The sequence below is a fragment of the Vanellus vanellus genome (assembly GCF_965231255.1).
Source record: "Vanellus vanellus genome assembly, chromosome: 6".
Classification (NCBI taxonomy): Eukaryota; Metazoa; Chordata; class Aves; order Charadriiformes; family Charadriidae; genus Vanellus; species Vanellus vanellus.
This window is the reverse complement of record NC_138911.1, coordinates 3,107,842-3,128,133: the sequence shown is the minus strand read 5'-3', so window position 1 is coordinate 3,128,133 and position 20,292 is coordinate 3,107,842. Positions and strand designations below refer to the sequence as shown.

At 43.4% G+C, this 20,292-nt stretch overlaps 1 protein-coding gene across 1 annotated transcript in view; it reads right to left on the bottom strand.

Annotated features, from left to right (window-relative positions):
* The window catches only part of SHANK2 (SH3 and multiple ankyrin repeat domains 2), a gene marked incomplete at both ends in the record, with an annotated part of 314,691 nt that overhangs the window by 14,093 nt on the left and 280,306 nt on the right, over positions 1-20,292 (bottom strand). The window contains 4 exons of the mRNA XM_082485045.1: positions 973-1,105; positions 2,440-2,570; positions 6,211-6,391; positions 7,629-8,461. Coding sequence (XP_082341171.1) covers positions 973-1,105; positions 2,440-2,570; positions 6,211-6,391; positions 7,629-8,461 — 1,278 coding nt within the window. The remainder of the gene's footprint in view (positions 1-972; positions 1,106-2,439; positions 2,571-6,210; positions 6,392-7,628; positions 8,462-20,292) is intronic.

Genomic DNA, 20,292 nt, shown 5'->3' with positions numbered 1-20,292 from the left:
ATCACGAAAGAGGCTGATTCCTACCATAAGCATTGTTTCTTGTTGAACTTCCAGAGACCCAGATGCCCGAATTAGAAAGGATGCTACAGAATTTTAATTAAACTGATCATTGATGTGTAGGCAAATGTTTTGGGTTTATGTATCATCAAGGTAGCTGTAGAGAAGCACATTTTCTTTGAAAATTATTGAACGGGGAAGGCATTCTGCGCAGAAGAGGAGCTTATGCCTTGTCTAGCACTCTGCAAATGCACATCATAACGCAGCTTAGAAACCTAATGAATTTTTAAGATGCATTTGAAACTTAGCAAAGGGACTGTGAAGATTCTATTGGGGAAAAAAGCCATAATGTTTCATTTCAAAAGATGACATTATATTATTACAAATACGGCTTTTAACATAAACAAACTGGATAATATTGGGATAATTTAGACGCTAATTTCACATCAGCATAATGCGGTTCTAAAGTGATAAATATAACTTCTAAGTTTACTACCAAGAACGAAGCGAGCCCAAATTTGGTCTGCTCTTTTCTTCTCTTTTGGAAAACCATCTATTGTCATCATTTGGAATGAAAAAGGGGTGAATTTTATTCCATTTGATCAATAGGGATTCCTTTGTAAACTACGCAGCATTACAGTGCTTTTGCCTCAATACGAAAGAAAAAAGGAATAAGATTTTGCCGTAGGTAATGCATTCCAAAGGGCTTGTACGGATCTTTTTTTTCCCCTTCTGACTGCCTTTCCTCGATAGAGGGAACATTCTAAAGAAAGGAATTAAATTGTAACTCCGTAATACCTGCGTATTGCCGTCAAAGCAGAATGTGGAAATTACCTTATCTTACACACAAACTTCTTTTCTCATGAACTTTGTATAAAAATTAAACAGCCATTCACCGAGGTAAAGATGTTGGAGAAATACGCTTTAAGAAAGAAGCAAAGTTACTAAAAGTATGCGATTAATGCACAAGCAAACTATACATGAGAAGCATTTTACCTATAGATTTTTGTCTTCTCATTGTACCCCGAGGTATACCCAGAAAAGGACCTTGAGGACTCCCTGGTACAGTGGGCGTCATCACAGCAATACCCTGTCTCTCATACATGGACTACAAAAAAGCAAACAAAAAACCCCACAGGCATTAAAGCATGCAAGTCTTTCTCTCACATGTAAATAACTCTTCTGTCATATCTGCCAATCCGCTATCATTTTTTACTCAGAATTCTTATGGAAAATAACAAATGCGGTATTATTCTGGGGAGAAGGTGGAAAGAAAGGGAAGGCTGGGCTTTATTTATACGTTATTAAAATGACAACAGCTGTAAGTGGAGTTAGTCGAAATTATTTACAGGGCAACACGGTCGGTTTCCAGCACATTTTGTGTGCTGTAAGAGAAACGAAGCATTTTGTTTCATTCACTTCCAAAAATGTAGCCACACCCTGCGCAGGTCTTAAGGGTCCCTCTGCACCAAGCTGGGCGCTCCCCTCACTTCTGCAGAACAGCCCTGCTCTCGCGCACTCTCAGGGTGCCCTGCACAAGGTTACGCCGGCAGTCAGCATCCCGGCTAGGAACTGAGGAACGCCACCGGAATCCCAATGCACCCAGCTGTCCCTCCTCCTGCTAGGTCATTACACAGCTATTTGTTTTCTGCCTCTAAGAATAGCCTTAATTTCCTTCCATCCCGGGCTGCCGAGAACAGCAAAGTGCTTGTTGTATCAGGACTGATGCGCTTTCGGAGGCGCGGGTGATGGAGAAATACATCTAAAATGCAATTAAAACAATTACTTTTTTCACAGGCGAAGTTCTGTAAGAGCAAATTCTGCAACTGAGTAATCCAATTTGAGAGTTCTGGAGTTTAAATTTTTAATACGCGCTACAGTATTAATGTCAATTCTTCCCTTACAAATCATCATGTATTATTTAATCGAGACATTACGTATGCCACTTGGAATAATAAAAAAACCTGCGGTAAGAGAAACCTTCCCATTAGTGGAAATGGCGTGGCTGCGCTAACTCTGGTGCTGGAACGGAACGGGCGTACCTTGACTTTCAGCGAAGTTTTTTAGCTTGGGTTTAGCCTTGTACTGCCACCTTCAAGTTCAGAACTCAGTGGCGTCTCAGCAGCTCAGATTACAGGCAGAACACGCGCACACCTGGCTGAGTAACACTGAGCTAGCTATGTTGGTGATGTGACGGTCTCAGAATAAATACAAGGACACAACGAGAACAGGTTTATAGGGGTACTTAGACGCTTTGGTTAAAAAAAAACCCTATTATTAAGAAATACAGAGGAGGCCACGCCTTAGTAAGGTAATTAAAGCAAAATGAGTATACCAAGCAATGCCCGTAACTTTGTTTCTGTTGTATGCCCTGCCCGCTGCCAAAAGACCCCCTCCGGTCGGTTTCAGAAGCGAAAGCAGTATTTCACAGCTACCACTCACATTCATATCTGTAGCTGAGGGAAAACATCTACTAGAAGGCCGCTGTTTAATAGTTGCCACTCTTGAGTCCACAGTTGCATTGTCTGCAATTCTTGATGGCTTGGAAACTGGTACTATTTCATCCACCTTATCTGTAATATAAAAGTATTCAGTAAAATAAATATCATTTGTCCAGAACCTGAAAATTTCAGTATTGCAAGGTCAAAGGAAGAGATTTACTTTCCAAAAAAATGCAAAGAAAAAGGTTTTTTTGGCATTTTAACAAGGCAACGCTTGAGCATCATAAGTCGTGCAAGCCGAGCACTTTTTATTGCTGCTACATAACATGCATGCTTTAGTTTTAAGCCTGCATGCATTTAATGTTTACTTAGTGTGACTCGAAAAACAATCCTCTTCTTCAAACCTTCAAAATGTGAAGGGAGAATATCTATATAGAAATGGAAAGAAGACCTTTAGAAATAATGAATCCGTACAGCACTGTTTCAAATAGAGATAAGCAGACTGTACTTAGTCATCAGGATTTCAGTGATATTTTGGACAATAACAGGTACTCCAGAAGTGCTCTTTTATGCCTATTCTCCTCAAGTAATCACATCCTAATTTACTCACACTCTTGGATTATTAGATGCGCATTAGTAACTGCATCGTTTGTTTAAATGAAACTTTTATGTGTGTTTTATATTTTAATAACTGCCCAGTCTGGGAATGTAATTAGTTGTGGTCAGAAACGGACCAAATAGGCAAAGTCCAAATCTGAACGAGAACGTCAACGTTTGGATTTGGGATTCTGATCTACGGTATGACCTGATCACAAAATATAGGGAAACCTTTAATCAAGATCTTCCGAAGTTTAGAGGGTTAGTTTTAGCCCCGTCTCCAACTCGGGCCACAAACAAGGTTCAGCAGTATTTCATATGCACTGTTACTCCCTCAGACTGAAGACCTCAAAGCACCGTATAATCAACTAATCATAGTCTGACAGCTCCTTTATGGCCACTTCTTCTACTATGAACCTAGGGCACGGCGAAATTAAACGACCAGCCTAAGCCAGCGGAGTAATTCCACTTTTGAACCTGTACCAGAATCCAAACTTGAATCATACTAACAGGTTTCCTTACTCCGCCTTCCTCTGCATTTGCTTTCCTTCGAAAGCACAGACTGCGCTCTATCACGTCAATTTAGTGGCTTTTCCTTTGAAGTTGCACCAAAGCGCGGCTTAGTTATATAGCCCGTGGCATTTGTGTCAGCGAAGCACCTTAGCCTGGCTCCGAGGCGTCCACAGCGCCAGTCAGAGCAACGTTACTTCTCAGCTGTTAGATCCGTCTCCCAAACGACTGATCATTGGCTTCAGCAAACAAGGACAGCTACGTCATTAGGATACTATAGGCTTCAACCCCCCAGGTTTTCGGTGGTCTAGAGACGGTGTTCCTACGCCAAGTATCAGATTTAGGGATTTAAGTTTTACCTCTCACTGGAGAGCAGCGCGCTCGGGGCCCTGGATATGGATATGGATGGGAATAAGGCAGGAGGAAAAGAGCTTTTGATCCCTCTAAACAGTAGATCTGGCTGATGCAAGGATGGTATTTTAAATGGGAGAAGAAGAGAGGGAAGAACTTTTAGCCTTCTGGTTAGGAAGAAGGTTGTCCTAGAAGTGGATATTTCAGTGTCACAGGGGGTCAGGGAGCAGGCAGGAAAGGAAAGGTTGAGCAGAACCAGTAAGCTGAACACTGTTGAAAACTGTCTCACAAGAGTAATGCTGCTGTTTCTTTTCAATTGAAGTTAGCGTTCAATTCTTTTCATTGGTCTGCTTTATTTTTGTGTGTTTTAAATCATCCAGTGGAAGGAGAAAAGCAAAAAAATTCTTAAAAACATCACACGTATTCAAAAATAAAACAAACTTCAAGTCACGTTTCATAAGACTTTGTAATACAAACTGTGAACTTCTGAAAGAAAAATATCCGCACTTCTGCTCAGCAAAAGGCATCAGAAAACAACGGTGTAACCACGAACATTTGACCTATACAGCAAAAAATACGGCTAGACCGTAGAATCGTACTCAGGGGATCTATCGCCAAGAGCTTCAACTGGGCAGAGATTTCCTGTTAAGTCTCTCCCACCCTTTTCATCATCCCTGAAGCCAAACAACTGGGCTTTGGGATACAGAAAGAAAGAAGCTTTGGAAAGTGAAGCACTAGGTACTCCAAATCTGTAAATAAGAAATATAAATATACCATGTAAGAACTGATCCCCTTTATTTTTAACAGACACATGTAACCATATACCCATTCAGACAACGAAAAGCTACAGGGAAAGAGTGATGAGGCTATGACAGACACTTGAAAAGCATGAAGATATTTGTTTGGGGATGGAACATACGTACCCTCCAACTGCACTGATTTGGCTAGACAATACTAGAAGTCAGATCCCAATTTTGGATCTGACCAAAATATCAGTTGGTACCAATTCTTAATACCATCTACTATTCCCAGTCGGAAAAAACCCCTTTGTTTTGTGGAAGTTTATTGCAGGTTTCTTGTCTGTAGACGGGTTCTCAGTCCTTCTCACCCTACAGCTGCTCCCATTCAAGTGGTGCTTTGTGCCGTGCCACGTCCAGCTAAAGCACTCGGAAATGGGAGAGCAGAGCAGGTTAAAGCTGAAGCTGCTTTGCAAGGAACTCTGTAGGGGTTCCTGGCGTAGTATTTCCAACGGCAGCACTGCTACGTCTGCGCAGCTTCTTCTTTTGCTCTACTGCCTTGGATCAGAAAGCAACGGTAGAGTAGAGGTGGTCATTTTTGAAAGCTACGACAAAAAAAAAAAAAAAAAAAAAAAAAGGCGAAGCTGCAGCAGCAGCCAGCGTGTGGAACGAGATTGACTCTAAACGGCAGCAGCTACGTGGCGGGTCCTGCAGAATACGTCAAAATCTTAACATCTGGCCGCAAACTGCACCGCACTTCTGAAGTGAAAGCACTATGTAAAACAAAAACATTCTCACTGTACTGTCAAACGTGCTCATTAGGCCAAGAAAATAAACTGGCTGAATTGTACTTAGCTTCATTCAAACTCATCCCAAAGAAGTGAGACGTGAGCATACTGGGACAAACTTGCGCCTGCCTTTGCCTCTAACCAGGCTCTTCGTATCCACAGTACCAGCGTGCAAACCATGAATGCACCAGAGACGCATGTTCACAAGGCCGCACATACTGGAATAATTTGTCAGGCTTACTAATCGGCTCCTCTCCCAACCTCCCTGCGAGCTTAAATACTCTGCAGCATGCGCGTCTCGTCCCGATGAGAGGGGCATCTTACAAGCTTGTGCTGGAAATTCTCTGAGGATACCTTTACCAACAGTTTTAACAAAGGAGATATCAAAAAGCCACGGAATGGGCGCAAAAATTTGCACCCGGTGTGAGGTGTGTCGACAGCGCGGCCAAAGAAGCACGCCTCCGACGGTATTCTGAAAAGGAACGCAGCTGGATGGAGGTGGAAGGGAAGAAATATTCTGCCGTGGAAAAAGCCTAGGCTGGAGGTTGGCCATGCCAGCTGCATTTCATCGTTAAACCGGTCAATCAGCGAAGTACAGCCACAAGCACGCACGCACACACACGTATAAGGGAGCAGTTTGTGGCTGACTGGTAGAGTAACAAAATACTATCTCTCTGCTTTCCTGTGAATGACTTCTGTTTCGCAGAAAGACGGGGAAGAGGAGCCTATGGCTCGCTGGACAGAGAGCGCAGCTCAGCTGTCGTCACAGAAGAGGATTTTTAGGCCTACAATCGCTCTCTAGTATTTGCCAGAGGAGGAATTCATCACTGCTTTGCCATATAAACTCTTCTGAACCTTTACGAGAAGTTACAGCGGTATCTTGAGAGTCAAACACAGGAGCCATGCTACACCTGTGACAATTAGTCCCCACCGCTCCAGGGGCTCCTGGTAACAGCATCCTTTCGGAGAACTGTCAGGGATACCACACGTATAAGCCAGTCTGATGCCTCTGCATGCATATAGCAATTTGAGTGCCACTATATTAGATTCCCCCGAGAGAGGCAGCACCAACAGATATAAAAGAATTTATCGCAAAGTGCGTTTCCATCTGCCCTGCGGGTTACCAATCGCACCCCTGCGCTGCTCGGGGCGCCAGCCCTCAGGAAATTAGGCGGCCTAAAGGCACAGAAAGTACTTGCATTTTATCAACGTGTAGGTCGTCTCTGATGAAAAGCTCTTAATCACAGACATAGTAGCACAGTACCCAACAGCACGTCGTGACTGTTACGTTCTCAAGAGGTCTGGCTGCTAGGCAAGTTGCTTTTTTGGTCTTTTTTCTTAAATAATTAATATCTGTGATAATTAGAGGGGACAGTCTCCTCCTCAAAGATTTGTTGCGGGAGATGGCTCTTATCCCCACAGAACACGTTGCTTAGTCGCTCCCGTTTCAAATCCCCAGACTCTCTCAGAGGAAAAATTATAATGCTGCCCATCAAACCACCAGATCCATCATAAAAGGAACTTTGAAAATGAGAGCCAGGTGCCTAGATAGATCTGGTGGCACGTCACTACACAGGCCCCAAAGGAGAAATATGAGGTATGATCCTGGCAACATTACTTATCGTACGACATAGCCAAGACACGTGGATTAGCTCCACCGAGGGTCTTAGAAAGTGAGCTGGTCAGACCCACAGAGGATAAGAATGATCATGATCCGGTACAGGCTAACCCCGACACCTCAGGCTGGCATGCCAGAAACACCAGGCAAAGACTGATCGAACACACTTTTGGAGGCGAGTATTGCCAAGACCTGCATACTTACCACCAAGTCCGGGGCGCTTGCTCAGAGGGGGTGGGATAATGGAGAAAGAAAACTCAAAAAACAGCTGCCTCAAGAAATGACTTGTATTTGTAAGAAAAGCAATGAATGCCTGGCACAGAGTAAAAAAATGCTCGTATGAAGTTAAAGTGAAAGAACAGAGGCAAATGCTCTTCAAATACCAGCAGCACACATCGTTAACAGTGCAAAGATAAACTACAAAATGTCAGACTAATCTAGTCAGCCAGGATACAATGTTAGCCAATGTAGGAAATGGTTGAATTCTGCCACCGATGGCCTTATGGCTAAGAATTAAAAGGACAGGCACATTAAAAAAAACCCTAAAAATCCTATGGTGTGGTTATTTTTTCTTCCCTCCCCCTTTTGCCTGGCGCGTAGGCATGGGCAACGAGGCCCTCTCGGTTATGGCTCTCTGCAGCCGGCCACTGCGACAAGGCAGCGTGGCCTGCGGTGGTTCTCGAGAGTCGCTCGTCCCTTCGGCCCCTGGTAAGCACACAGTGGAGGATGCCACTGCGTCCTCACCAGTCCATGTCGAGGCACAGGTTAACTCGACATGAGGGGTGGCTCTTTGGGAGATGCGCGTTTCAAGGACCTGCGTCCTTGGCTGCTTGAGGAAAGCTAGAATCTCTGACAGGTAGTTATGGATGGCTCTTGTGGAGGTAGCCACAATGCCCAGCTGCAGCTCCATACGGCCCATGGACTGTGACATGAGACCCATGGACTGTGCATGCTCCCTCTTGATATTTTCCAGCAGCTGCACAATCCTACTGTTGGTTTCCATCAACAGCTTCTCTCCCTCTGTTAGCTGGGGCTGCCCTCTCCAACCCCGATCCCTAGGGACAGGCTCAACACCGCGGTGCTCTTCATTCAGCTCATCATTTCCCTCCTCCTCAGGAGAGTCACTTTCAAACTGAGGAGTCCTACTGAGTGACTGATCCCCGGGAGACTGTATGTCCATGGTACACTCCGGAGTCCGCGCTGGCGTTTGAAATCCCTCAAAATCCTCCCCAACGTTGCTGTGCGTTTCAGACGAGGACAACGGCCACTGCCAGCTCTCTGTGGTCCTGGCCGGCGAGTCTTCGTCAGAGGCAGGCACCGAAGATTCCTGTTCTTCGGCCGGCGTGGACGGCGAGCTCCCTCGGTGACGGCTGGCTTGCCCCGAGGATCCAGGAACCTCCCCATCTTGTTCCCCAGTGACATCTGGCAATCAAATAGAGGAGCAACAACCACTGTATCTGAGGCCAGGCAGATGGAGGTATCTACATGCATTGGACAACACATAGAAAGAAGCCAGTTGGGAAGCCAGAGTGTATGTGTTTGGGCAAACGGAAGGGCGGACTCAAGTTTAGTGACTGCATTGGGCACGTGGCAGTTGCCGGTATTAACCGCTTTTGGTGTAAATGCACACTGTCCTGTACCCATAACACACACAGCCATGCTGCATCCCACGGCAGGAGCTACCAATTCACCTCATCGTGACTGTGACAGGAATGTCAGTGAACCTAGCGAAAAGCTCACCTATGCACTGCAGTGGTGTCAGTCAGAAATCCCTGGGACGAGCTCAGGGCCAAGTGTCCAATTGAGCTTCCTGGGGTGCCAGATGTGCTCCACCACTGGCTGAGGGCAGCCCTTTGTTGTTCTGAAGCACTGCTGGCTATCTTCGCTTTTGTCCGACGTCTCACGTCACCCCCACCCCCCCGTGCGCTCTCTCCCAAATCACTGCTGCAGCGCGACGGTGGCCGTCCACAGCATTTATCCCGCGAGCAATGCCCTCCCCAACATTGGCCGGATTTTCTTGTTCTTTTCTCCAAAGGGTAGGTAACGCTATCCGAGGGCATTGCTCGCCGGGATCTCATCGGCTTCTGAAAATAAACTTAGTTTTGCCCTCCCCTGGCTACCTCTTCCCTTGCCTGAGGGCACAGGGTGGAAATCTGGGTGCGCGTGGCGTGCTTCCCTGTGGCAACTTCCTGTGCAAAGAGGCATTGTTACACATGGTAACGAGGAGGAAATTGCGTACGTGCTTACTCTAAATCCTCCCCGAGGTAAAATGCACTCCCAAAGGCGAGGAAGGGCTAAGCTTTTTGCACCCACAGCGATCGCTGGCTCACGGTAGAGCGCGATCTGCCCAGCACCGTTCTTGATTACGTGAGGCAGTGGCCGTAACTCTCACCCTTTCCATGCTCCAGATAAAAAAATAGGAGTCCGCTTTGGGTTGTTGTTTTTTTTGGAGGGGGGGGGGGGGGCGGGGGACAAATTGGTCATCAGAAATTAATCTGGGGTGGTCTGGCTAACGTGCTGCAGTAGGGTAGCCCAAAGAGCCTGCGTTCCTCAGGCTCAGGCAAGGGGCCCCCGAGAGAAGCGCTGCTGTCGGTGCGACTGTCACCCCAACGGCAGTGGCCGGCTGTGGCTCGCCGGCCGGCCGCGCTGCTCACGCTACAGGGGTCTGAATGCCAGAGCGGCGTCACGCCTACTCTCTGGCATCCCGGTCCTGAAAAATGTTATTTTTTAAGGATTAATCTCTGCTCTTTGAAATACGTGATAGGCTGCTCTTCAGACCTCAGTTTGAAGCTGTAAGCTTCCATCCGGAAGGTGTTGCTGAGGTCGTGTTAAATGATACTTCTGGTTCTGTTTATGAATTAGGACTTTTTTTTTTTTGTCTGATTTTTTATTTTTATTTTTTTATTTTGTACGGTTTTTTATTTTTCTACGAAAGCTCCTTCTGACAGACCCGAGGATCCCTCCTCCTATGTATCAGTCCCTGTCGACCCTGTTGTGGCACTCATCATTTCTACACCCGAGTGCCTCCAATGTTATACTGCTCTAAAAGGGATTCAGTGTGGCTTAATATGATTATGTTTTTTTAAAGGCTAAAATAATGGATATTATTCGTGCATTTAGCATATTCACTACTTCAAAGTATTCACATTCAAAGTATTCACATTCTGTCTGTGTCTGGCTGGACTGTCCAGTTGCATGTTTTATGGAAAGTGAGGATGAGATCGTATTTGTAAAAAGGCATGAGCTCCTTATGAAAATGAATTTTAGGGACAAACTGTCATGCAATCATTGGCTCTTCCACTCCATGGAGACTTGAAAGGGACTGTATATCAACCTAACCGTAACAACTAGTTCTTCCCTTGCAATTCTTCTGCCCCTTTGCCTAATACAGCCGTAGCTGCAATCCTTCATTAACAAATCTCTCTTAACAGCTGTAGTGTAGGACCATGAAATTATTTCTCAGCATTCTCCTATTTGAGTACACATGAAAAAAAGAACAAAAAACCAGGGGACCTATTTGTACCACACATAGCAAACACACATTTCAGTTAAATTCTATGGAATCGGAGAAAGATAAGGGATCATATATATTCATTCTGGCAGAGCCACTGGTCATACAAAATGTCTCTGTATTTCTTTTGACATGGCATCAGAAAATTCCCCGTATTTGAAAACTCCATTTTCCTGACAAGTGTTCTAAGCAGAACCCACCTAGCAATTGGTAAGTAATAGAACCAAACTGAATTAAAAGTCGAAAACTGAAGCAAAACAAAATAAAAAAACCCTCCCAACCCCACATTAATTTATGAATATTTCTGTAAGTAGCATCGCTGGGTTTAGTGTGTTCAGGTTCAGGGGGATGGTAACACTTTTGTTATTTGTGCATGTTTCCACATCTGCCAGAGGCTCGCGAAGAAAAGTTTCTCTGAAAAAGCACAATAAATTTTTGCAAAGTTCCTAATTCTCTACGAAAATTTACCACTTGCTATCCTCCTAATCGTTATTTTCAGCCTCTCAGAGCTGAAAGACCAGCATCTGGCACAGGTGGCCAATAACACAAATGACAAAGAGCACAAGCAAACAGCCTGCGAAAACCCATGGGCAGAAGGTTAATTGTGGAAACTACTGGCGAATACTTATGAATAATGAATACATTCACAGGTTTTTAGGACAGGTTTGTTAACTTGACTAGCAATGAAAAGGAATATTCATAACTGTCATTATTCGTAACAAAGTGTTCAACGACTCTAGCGACTCCGGTTTCTGGAAGCTTTGTGAAGCATCGAGGTGGGGCTCGGGGAAAGCGAGGGTGCGTCACAGGCACGGCCTTACACACGCTGTCGGCCACTACAGAGCGGTGGTGGGAAAACTGCCTGAAGGCCAACGGCTGACACCACCTTGATGAACGTGTCAGTCTCTGCCCAATACAGCCATTCCTTGCTGACCAAAGGTCGCCCTCAATCGAGAGCGGATCTTGGCGAGACGATTGCACCGGCGGCTAGGTTGGTGCGGTGGAAAAGGTGTGCCGGTTACAGTAGGGGGACTGGGAAACTTGGTTTGACCAGAAACTGTCCTTATCGGCCAGAGAAGAGCCTGACTGCTTTGAACGGCTGCCGACAGTCGGATTAAAGCCGGCTGAAACAGTGACCTCAACTAACTGCCTTTACCTCAGTTCCTTGGCGAAGGGGGGACTTTCAAGAAAAAAAAAAAACCAAAACCAAACAAGAAAAAAAAAGAGAGAGAGGGCACTAAGACTGTCAAGTCAGAACTGGCTACGGACCAAACTATGTATCAACATGGCTGATCTTACTTGGCTAGTAATTTGCTTTAAAAAAATCTCTCTCTTTGCGACTCAAGCTTTAAATACAAAGCAGCAGCACAGCGAGCTTCCTCGGGTGGGAAGCAAAGGGAAGAGGTCCGATTCTCTGATCTTTTTAGTTGTTTCCACCTCAAACACCATTCCTACATGCAGCATTTTGCTCACAGTGATATATATATATACGAATTACAGGCAAAATAGGTCACTTTTACATCTTTTATAGATATCTTTATACTTATACCTAGTGATACCGGCCAACAAACCGGCAGTCTGCAAAGCCGTGACTTGCTTCACGTTCCTAGCGTCATGTCCCCTGCTCTGACTGGGCATGACTCCCGTTTTGATCCCTAAATGACCAAGTAAGGGAATCAGAAGGGAGCACGCGTATGGGCTAAAGGAAGTATAAACCTCTGGAAGTCAGTGACCCACTGCACTTTAACTTTCGCCTTTGATCCCCGTGAGCACTATGCAGCTATTTCCAACGGTCACGTGGGACTCACAGGTTTCTGAAGACTTTTTTGTTTGTTTGTTTAACCTCACTGATTCTGCTGTGTTTAAAGGAAAAATGAGATCTGTTATTAAAGTGGTCCATGTAATAGTAACTAGTGAACCTTCATCAGTGTCCTGGCTATGGTCCTTTCTTTCCTGTCAGACAGGTCCTCTGTTTCTGCAGCGAAGCCCATAGCGGCCGCCTGTTTGCACTGGGCTCATACAGAGCTCGGTCTGATGCAGTAGGTCAGCAATTGCTCCTGGTGGCCACAGGAGAACTGCTCCATCTTTTGTGCCTGCAGGGGGGACCTGTGGTTTGCCCGATCCTGTTCTGAACACGGTGATTAGAAGCCAGGGTTATTCCAGCCTTTAGGTTCGTGAATATATCCATCGTTTTGGAGCACTGCTATACCGTGCTGTCTCTTTGCACCAGTGAGAGTCCTTTAAGTTTGTTATTAGGCATATTTAGGATTGTAGCAATTATTGGGTTGAGATACACAGAGAACTGAACAGTCGGTTGAGCTGTAAGGGCAAAGGACTGAGACAGAGGCCAAGAACAGAGCAGGGCTTTGGATATAGACAAACTTTAGAGACATCAGAGGTATTTCTTTAACTTTTGTTCACTGAAGAACATTTGAGATTTATGCCTGTGTGGCGCCTTACCTGCCACTTGGACTGGCAGTTGATCCCTCCCCTGAGATGTGCTGCTCTTTAAGAATCCCTCCTTTTGAAATCCCACCATTTCTGTTTCACCTCTGCTACTGGATCGTTGCCTTTTCCATTATCTTTCCTTTTCAGATTCCCCACCAGTGGAGCTGGACGTGAGGGGTGGGGTACCGTCTTCCTGCTGACAGGTAGGTGGAGATGTTCCTTGGCCTCACCAAGTGGGCCAGGAGCTCAACAACAGCGGTAACACAGTTGGGGAGCTTCCTGGGACCTGCCTCTGCTGCTCTGGACCTGGGCCTCTGCCTGTATCTGCATCATGCCTCCTGGGGTGGGTGCATTTTTCAAACTGCTTAGGTACCAAGGTGATAGGTGCCTTGTAAATACCTAAGATAGATACAGACAGAAACTGTACCAGGCGCAATCAGTTATGCAAAACTTCATACAATGCCAATTGCACCTATATGCTGTAGCATCACCCACCTTTTCTAGCATCTGCAGTCAACCAGTCAAATATTTGGCACATGTGTTTTTCCTTTGGAAAAGTGATGGGAACACAGGACATTCAGTCTTCCTTGGTGTCAACAGGTCTAGGCACATAGCCCTTAATGTCAGGTACTGCATGTGCACATATTTTGTTCCATCGCCTCCCCTGAATATGAGTTTGCAAGTTTAGTTTAGTTTCTTTCGTTAGCCGATAGAATTTGCTTCCTTGTCAATAATCTGCAAAAATCAGTTACATAAGCAGTACTAAAACTAAAGGGGTAGCCTTTACCTGTGCTTATTAAAAATGCATAGAGATTTGTTTCAACTGCATAAAGATACGGTTGTGGGGTTGCTCTTATCTTACGGATTACATTTCTTTTCTTTTTAACTATAAGTAGCTTGGTTTTAGCATAAAGACCAGGAGTGATTATGCATATGATTATAAGTTTGCGTGTCTGGGGGGAAAAAAAAAAAAAAAAGCACCTAAAACAGGTAGTTGCACTTATTTACACTGTATTCCTTCTAGATTTTTGGCACTTCCCATATATATGAAAAAAACCTTGCCCTGCTCAGTTTGTAAAATAATAGCTGGGAAGTAACTCGATAAATGCATCAGGGTGAACGTCTGTGGGTGGGGAGAACTGTGGAAAACAGTACGTATGGGAATCTAGAGAACGCTTTCAAAGAAACAGATGAACAAAATTCTAGAACAGCTTTCCAGTACTAATGGGGTGGTAGCAGAAAGATGAGAACCTACTGATTTCAAAAGAAAGCTGGATCGGACGACAGAAGTTCATAGATAATGTTGCTTGTCACAGAAGCAACCACACTTGATGAATAGATCTCTAGTGCCTCTGGGGAAAACCAGGTGACTCCTATCTGCAGACGGTTCAAAATGGATCTCTGTGACATTAGCTACGCCCACTGAAAACTATCGTCTTTCTTTTTAGCTATTCGAATAAGAATAGATGTATAAAAATTCGTCAAAGACCACAAGTAGGCAAAGTATAACGAGGCCTTCAACATAACGCTACGAATTTAAAGACTAAACTTAGGTAAAGCATTGTTTCAGAGTAAGAATATTAAGATTTAAATCCAAATTTGGTTTTTATGATCCCATTTAGAGGAAAGAAACGCAAGTTCAGCCTACAATTAAGTCACGTAAATGTATAGTTAAAATATATACAGAAATGGAACGATTTGAGTTTTCATTTAGACAATTAGGCTAATCCTCATAAATCTGCCACCACGAGCACATTTTAATCTGGAATTAACTTTTTCCAGCCCCACCCCAAACGAACAATTTGCAGGATCGTGCTTAATCGCAATGCCGAAACCACGTATTTACCACACTGCAAACAACAGGCAGAGAATATTACTTTAGCAGTTAGCATAATGAGGAAAGAACAAAAGTGCTTTGCAATACAGTCAAAACCATAAACCATTTGAAACACTTCCCTTCTATGAAAATTGATTAAAAGGACTTGTATGTATGTTCTCTGGGGTACGGTCAACTCTACAGAGTACACTAAAGTCCAAAAAAGGGAAAATTATGTAAAATAAATCAGTAAAACATAAAAACTTAGTGACTAAAAGGAATCATTTAACATTGAGTATCTATAAATACCATTACATGACTTACGAAAACGATTTGTATGTATTTACAATAAAGAACCAGCAAAACTTTCTTGAAAGAAAGTCTTACTTGTTTTTCTAGGGCTGAAAATATCTTCACATTAGTACATATAAGTCACATTTACATGCTGTAATCACACCATCAAAATTAATTTTAAGGAAGGCAGAAAACCGATAGGTTCAAATTCTCTCCACAGATACAATTTTCAAGTACCAGCTCTTTAACAGTATGTTCAATTAAAGAAATAATTATACAGGCATTTAAAATGCACCTGCAATCCTCAAGCCTTACAATTCAGCCTACCTTGAAAGAGGAATGGTCATTGTCTAACACTGGTTTCTGTTTAAGAACAAAAACAAAGCAGAGAATATAGTCAATACCCACTCCTACCCTGCAAGCCAGGTGGAATTTAAGTGGCAATTTGACGTTCTGTTTAAGAGACAGCATTTGAAAATTTGGCCTAGTCACAAAAGAAAGGCAAGCAACCGAAAGAAACCAAAAGGAAAGGTGGAGGACCTGAGGCGCTTGCGGCCTTCTCTGTTCTTACACTTACTCTCACGCTGCCACACCGAGGGGAAAAACCAAACAAACTATGATGAATTATCTAAAACCATTTATTTTTAATTATATTAGAAATTAATTAACATGGGTATATGAACATTTGAAGAAAAAAAAAAAAAAAAAAAGAGAAATAGCAGCAAAGGGAGTTTTGAGATGAGGGAGGTAAGTCCTTCATCTCCCTGGCTCCTGAAAAAGAGAGAGAACACATTAAAAGTGCTGGAAAAGGTTTCCACTGCCCTAACTGTACCACGTCGGGAAACACATGCAATTTTTACTCTTCCTCGAGCACTCATGACTTTGAATACGTGGTTAGATGTTCAATTAACAATATCTGAGTATAGCACGTGACGCTCACATATGGCAACGGATTTAATTAGTTTGTTTCGAAATGCTATAAACCCCGTGTTTTCTTTAACACTTACAATTCCTTTTCCAACTTCTTTTATACCATTGTCTTGTTTGGCTGATGCAGAAAGGTTTTGAAAACCTTTTCAATTACTGTCCTGTAGCAAAGAAAAACAAGTATCACGAAAGGGCGCTACATACTCCAGAATAAGCCGATAAGTTCAAAATAATACTAGTGTAAACGAGGAGAACACCCACGCAGAGACTCAACTGACCTCCGCTCAGGATTCCCAGGGTTTTCAAAACATTAGTTAAGGCTGCCCACTTCCAGCAGCACAAACCCCGCTTCCAAGAAGTGTTCAGTCCTGAGAGTCAGCGGTTAATGTAAGATTCTGTGCCAAAAATTGTTCATCAGCACATTGCCAGCGAGGTGCCGAGTTTTTTTTTTTTTTTTTCAGTGGAAAACACAGGGTTAGCATTGTTCTCCCTGAAACATGCCAACTTTCCATACTTTTCTCTTGCAAAGTGTTTTAAAAGCACGTATGTCGTAGGCGTGGTCCTAATCCTCTACCTTCTTACGCCTCTGTGAATTGCCCATGAGTTACGCTACAAGTCAGACAGCCCGTAACCTTGCTACGTCAACGAAAAGACAGGGCCCGTATTCTTTCACACATATACTTCACAAAATCCACCCGGAGTCACTGCTTTACGCTTGCGAAAAACGACAACCCGATGACAACCTTTATCTTATTATTATATTGCTATCTCATTAGAATTTCAAATGTGTAATGCAAAGCAATTACTTACAAGGATACCCTTCAAGCATTCTTCATTGAGTCTGATGCCTTTTGCTCTCGTCTTCTGAAATACAGTGTCTGGTGAAGATCAGAAAACCTTCTTCCTACATAGAAGCACCGCAGATGCTGGAAACTATCAAAGGAGCCGACGTTGTGAGTGCTGTAAGAGTTGCTCTGATGGCATCTCCATTGTTTCCTGCAGACAAATCTCCATCATCAACTCCACCACAGTGAACTAAAAAAACGATTTTTGAACCCAGACGTCTTTGTGAGTGGTGTCTTCAAACATAACACAGCACTGTAAGCTAATCCGCTGCTTGGCATTCATTTATATATATTTGCTCTGCAATTTCATTGTTTCAGATGCCATTAGAATGTGCCACCTTTGAAACAATGGACAACGGGAATGGGATGAAGTGTGAATGCTTATTGCAGACAGAGCTAATAATATTTCTTTTGAATGCCATCAACTGATATTTTTCTAGTCAAATGCCGCTAAGACTTGATGCCAGGTAGCAATATTCTGCGTTGATGATATCACAGTTACTCTGTATCTGAGAGGTGGTACTAGTGTCTAACCTCTTCAAAGGAGGAAAACCCTACATTTGTATTTGGCACTGTAGCCCACATCAAAACCCAAAGACCAGTATCAACACATATCAAGGGATTATTTTGTATCAGTTACCATATCGAACCTAAGAACAAACAAACCACTCCCGCTAGCTCACAACTGACACTTGTGTGACACTGTCGAAGTAATATTTATTAACGCAGAAGAATTATTTATCTTGCCGTTCCCATTTCACTATGACAATTTAACCTGCTCTGTTCTTAGTTTTCTACTTTCTCTTAGAGGCTTTTTGTATTAGCTTTTTAAAATTAAACACCGTCCGCTTTAGCTTTCACTGAAAATCCCCAATTACTCACTAACTCAAATGCAGGTCCTGGCAGTAACGAAAGCTTAGGAGCATGAAACTTTTAAATCACGTATCTAGACATTGACAGATTTCAGTTTATGGATGTGTTCCTTAAGTATCATATCATTTTAAAATTCTCCATCCACACGAAGTTGTCGACAAACAAGTCAAAACGAAAACCGGAGGAAAAACCCTTTAAAAATAAGCTTTTCATAAGCCACGTAAACTTTTACTGAACAGTTAAATTTATTTTTTTTTAGTATTAATTTTGAAACTCTGATGATACCTATTTTCTGTAGTGATGATGAAAATTATGACCAAAAATATTTTCTTTTAATGCTTTAGAGTACTTCCAAATCTTCATTTTAATTTGATGCACAAATTATTTGGTTATCCTTCAGTATTAATGGGCTAACTACACATTACCTAGAATTAGATTTTAAGTACTGCCTCCAAAAAAATTGCTGCTACAACTAACTGTTAGCTTACATGCTGCCAAAACTTACTCATTCAACAATTCTCGAAAACCTACAAGTCCCAAAAGGAACAAGAAGGCCTCTTCCCCCTCCCCAATACCCCGCAAAATCCAGAAAGTAGTTTTACTATGGAAAACACGTCCCCTCCAAACATACATTTTGAGGTTGGATGCTCTCCCTCTGAGCCAGGCCACTACTGTAAGCAGAAAGTCAGTGGCACGGATGAAGTACAACTTACATTTTGGCAATTTGTGATATGTAACTGCAGTAAAAGGATAATACTGTCCATGCCATACCGCTGCGAACCTGAGGACTTTATTACCTGTCTCTTTAGATGCAAAAGTTCTACCTTTTATCCCGAATGTACAAAATACAGCCTACGTCCTTCCCTTCTCCTATCCTCCCAGTGAACCCGAACCCCTCTCAAAAAACAACCAACAAAACCAGTCAAACAGATCCACGCAGGCCATTATTTTCATCTTACTGCCTCCCTCGCCTACGACCCAGAAAACTGAATTTTTGGTTGACAGAAGATTCTACAGTAACAACGGAAAGATATTTTTATACGCTGCCAAAACGCATTTTTTTTCAGAAAAATAGCAGCAGCAATGGGGCTTATTCTTTCATATTCTCTGAATGGAGAATAGAAAATATCACTAGCTGGAACCCCTGGTAGCGACCTGAAAGGAGGTCAGGAAAGAGCAGAAAAATAAAGAGTGGAAAATCACCCGATTTTGTCCCGGTTTACGTTAAAAAGCAAAAGCTTCCCCGTTGAGCGAAGACACTGCCTCCAGCCTAGCTTTCCTTTCCGTGACACTGAACTTTGCTGAAAAGCGGGACGTGGACTGTTTCACCAGCCCTCGCCCAGGGGCTCAGGGAGGTTTGAGCCTCCTCCTCGGGCGAGACGCCATGAAAACGTGCGGATGACACAATCCCTGCTCAGGAGAGCTTCCAATCTGAGAAAGCAAAATAACATACAGGGGCATGGAAAAATACAGCTGAGCACAAACAAACTCTGTAGACATATATATATACAGTGACATTTATAAAAACTATTAAAATAGCACCGCCGTGTCTCTAGCTGCCCCTCTGCCTGGCCCTCGTTACCGAGGGGATTGCTTCACTGGGATCACAGGGGAGGTGGGTCTTTAGGAGAGATTTCAAGGAGAAGGTGGTGGCCTTACGAATCAGTTCAGGGAGGGCACTTCATGCATACGGGACACGCGTGGAAGATGTTCTATTGAAAAGTTAAAATTGTGCAGAGCAGCATTTCTCCAGGTCACAAGTTCGAGTGTTGTGTGCAAGATCCCTATTTCCTGAGACAGAGACGGTGTGGTTATGGGAGTAACGGTCGGCCATTAAAAAGACAAGCGAAATCACTAACGTAGGACTACACTGAGGATACGTTACTGGCCACGTGCTCTCTGTGGCTGCCAGGTAGCACAGTAACTGTGAGGAGATGGTATGGAAGGGTTTGGAAGAGTTGGATACAAAGAAGGAAAAAAAGGCAAGATGCAGGAAAGGAGACAAAAGGAAGAAATGTGGGGAATATTTTCAAATGTAGTCTTCTGCTTGAGTTCTTAGTGTGTTTGCGATTTATTAACTAAATAACTAAAAAACATATACAATAATTAATGTACATTTGACACCATAAAATAAACTGGACCATATGCCAACATTTACATTATGTTATTATCCTTCACTATGGAAAGGTGAGAAACAGGTTAAACAAGAGACAAAATGCTTCCCCTTACCCTTCTTCTTCCGTACTGAAGCTTGGAAATAGAAAGGGAATGAACTGTGAATCAATTCTGAAGGTAATTTTTATATGCTAAATCCTCGTCTGTCATTCTGAGCACAAACATTTTTCTTCCCTCTAAGAAGTTACTCTCCCTTCCAGCCTCTACTACGCACGTATCTATCAAAGCACAGCAGATAAACAGCTTGCCAAAAGCACAGCTTATCAGCGTGTATACCCTAACTATAAGAAATCGCTCCCCTGCAGATATTAGGGATACGCGTACAATTTTTTTTTTTCCTAAATCCCTTTTTGAAAACAGTAAC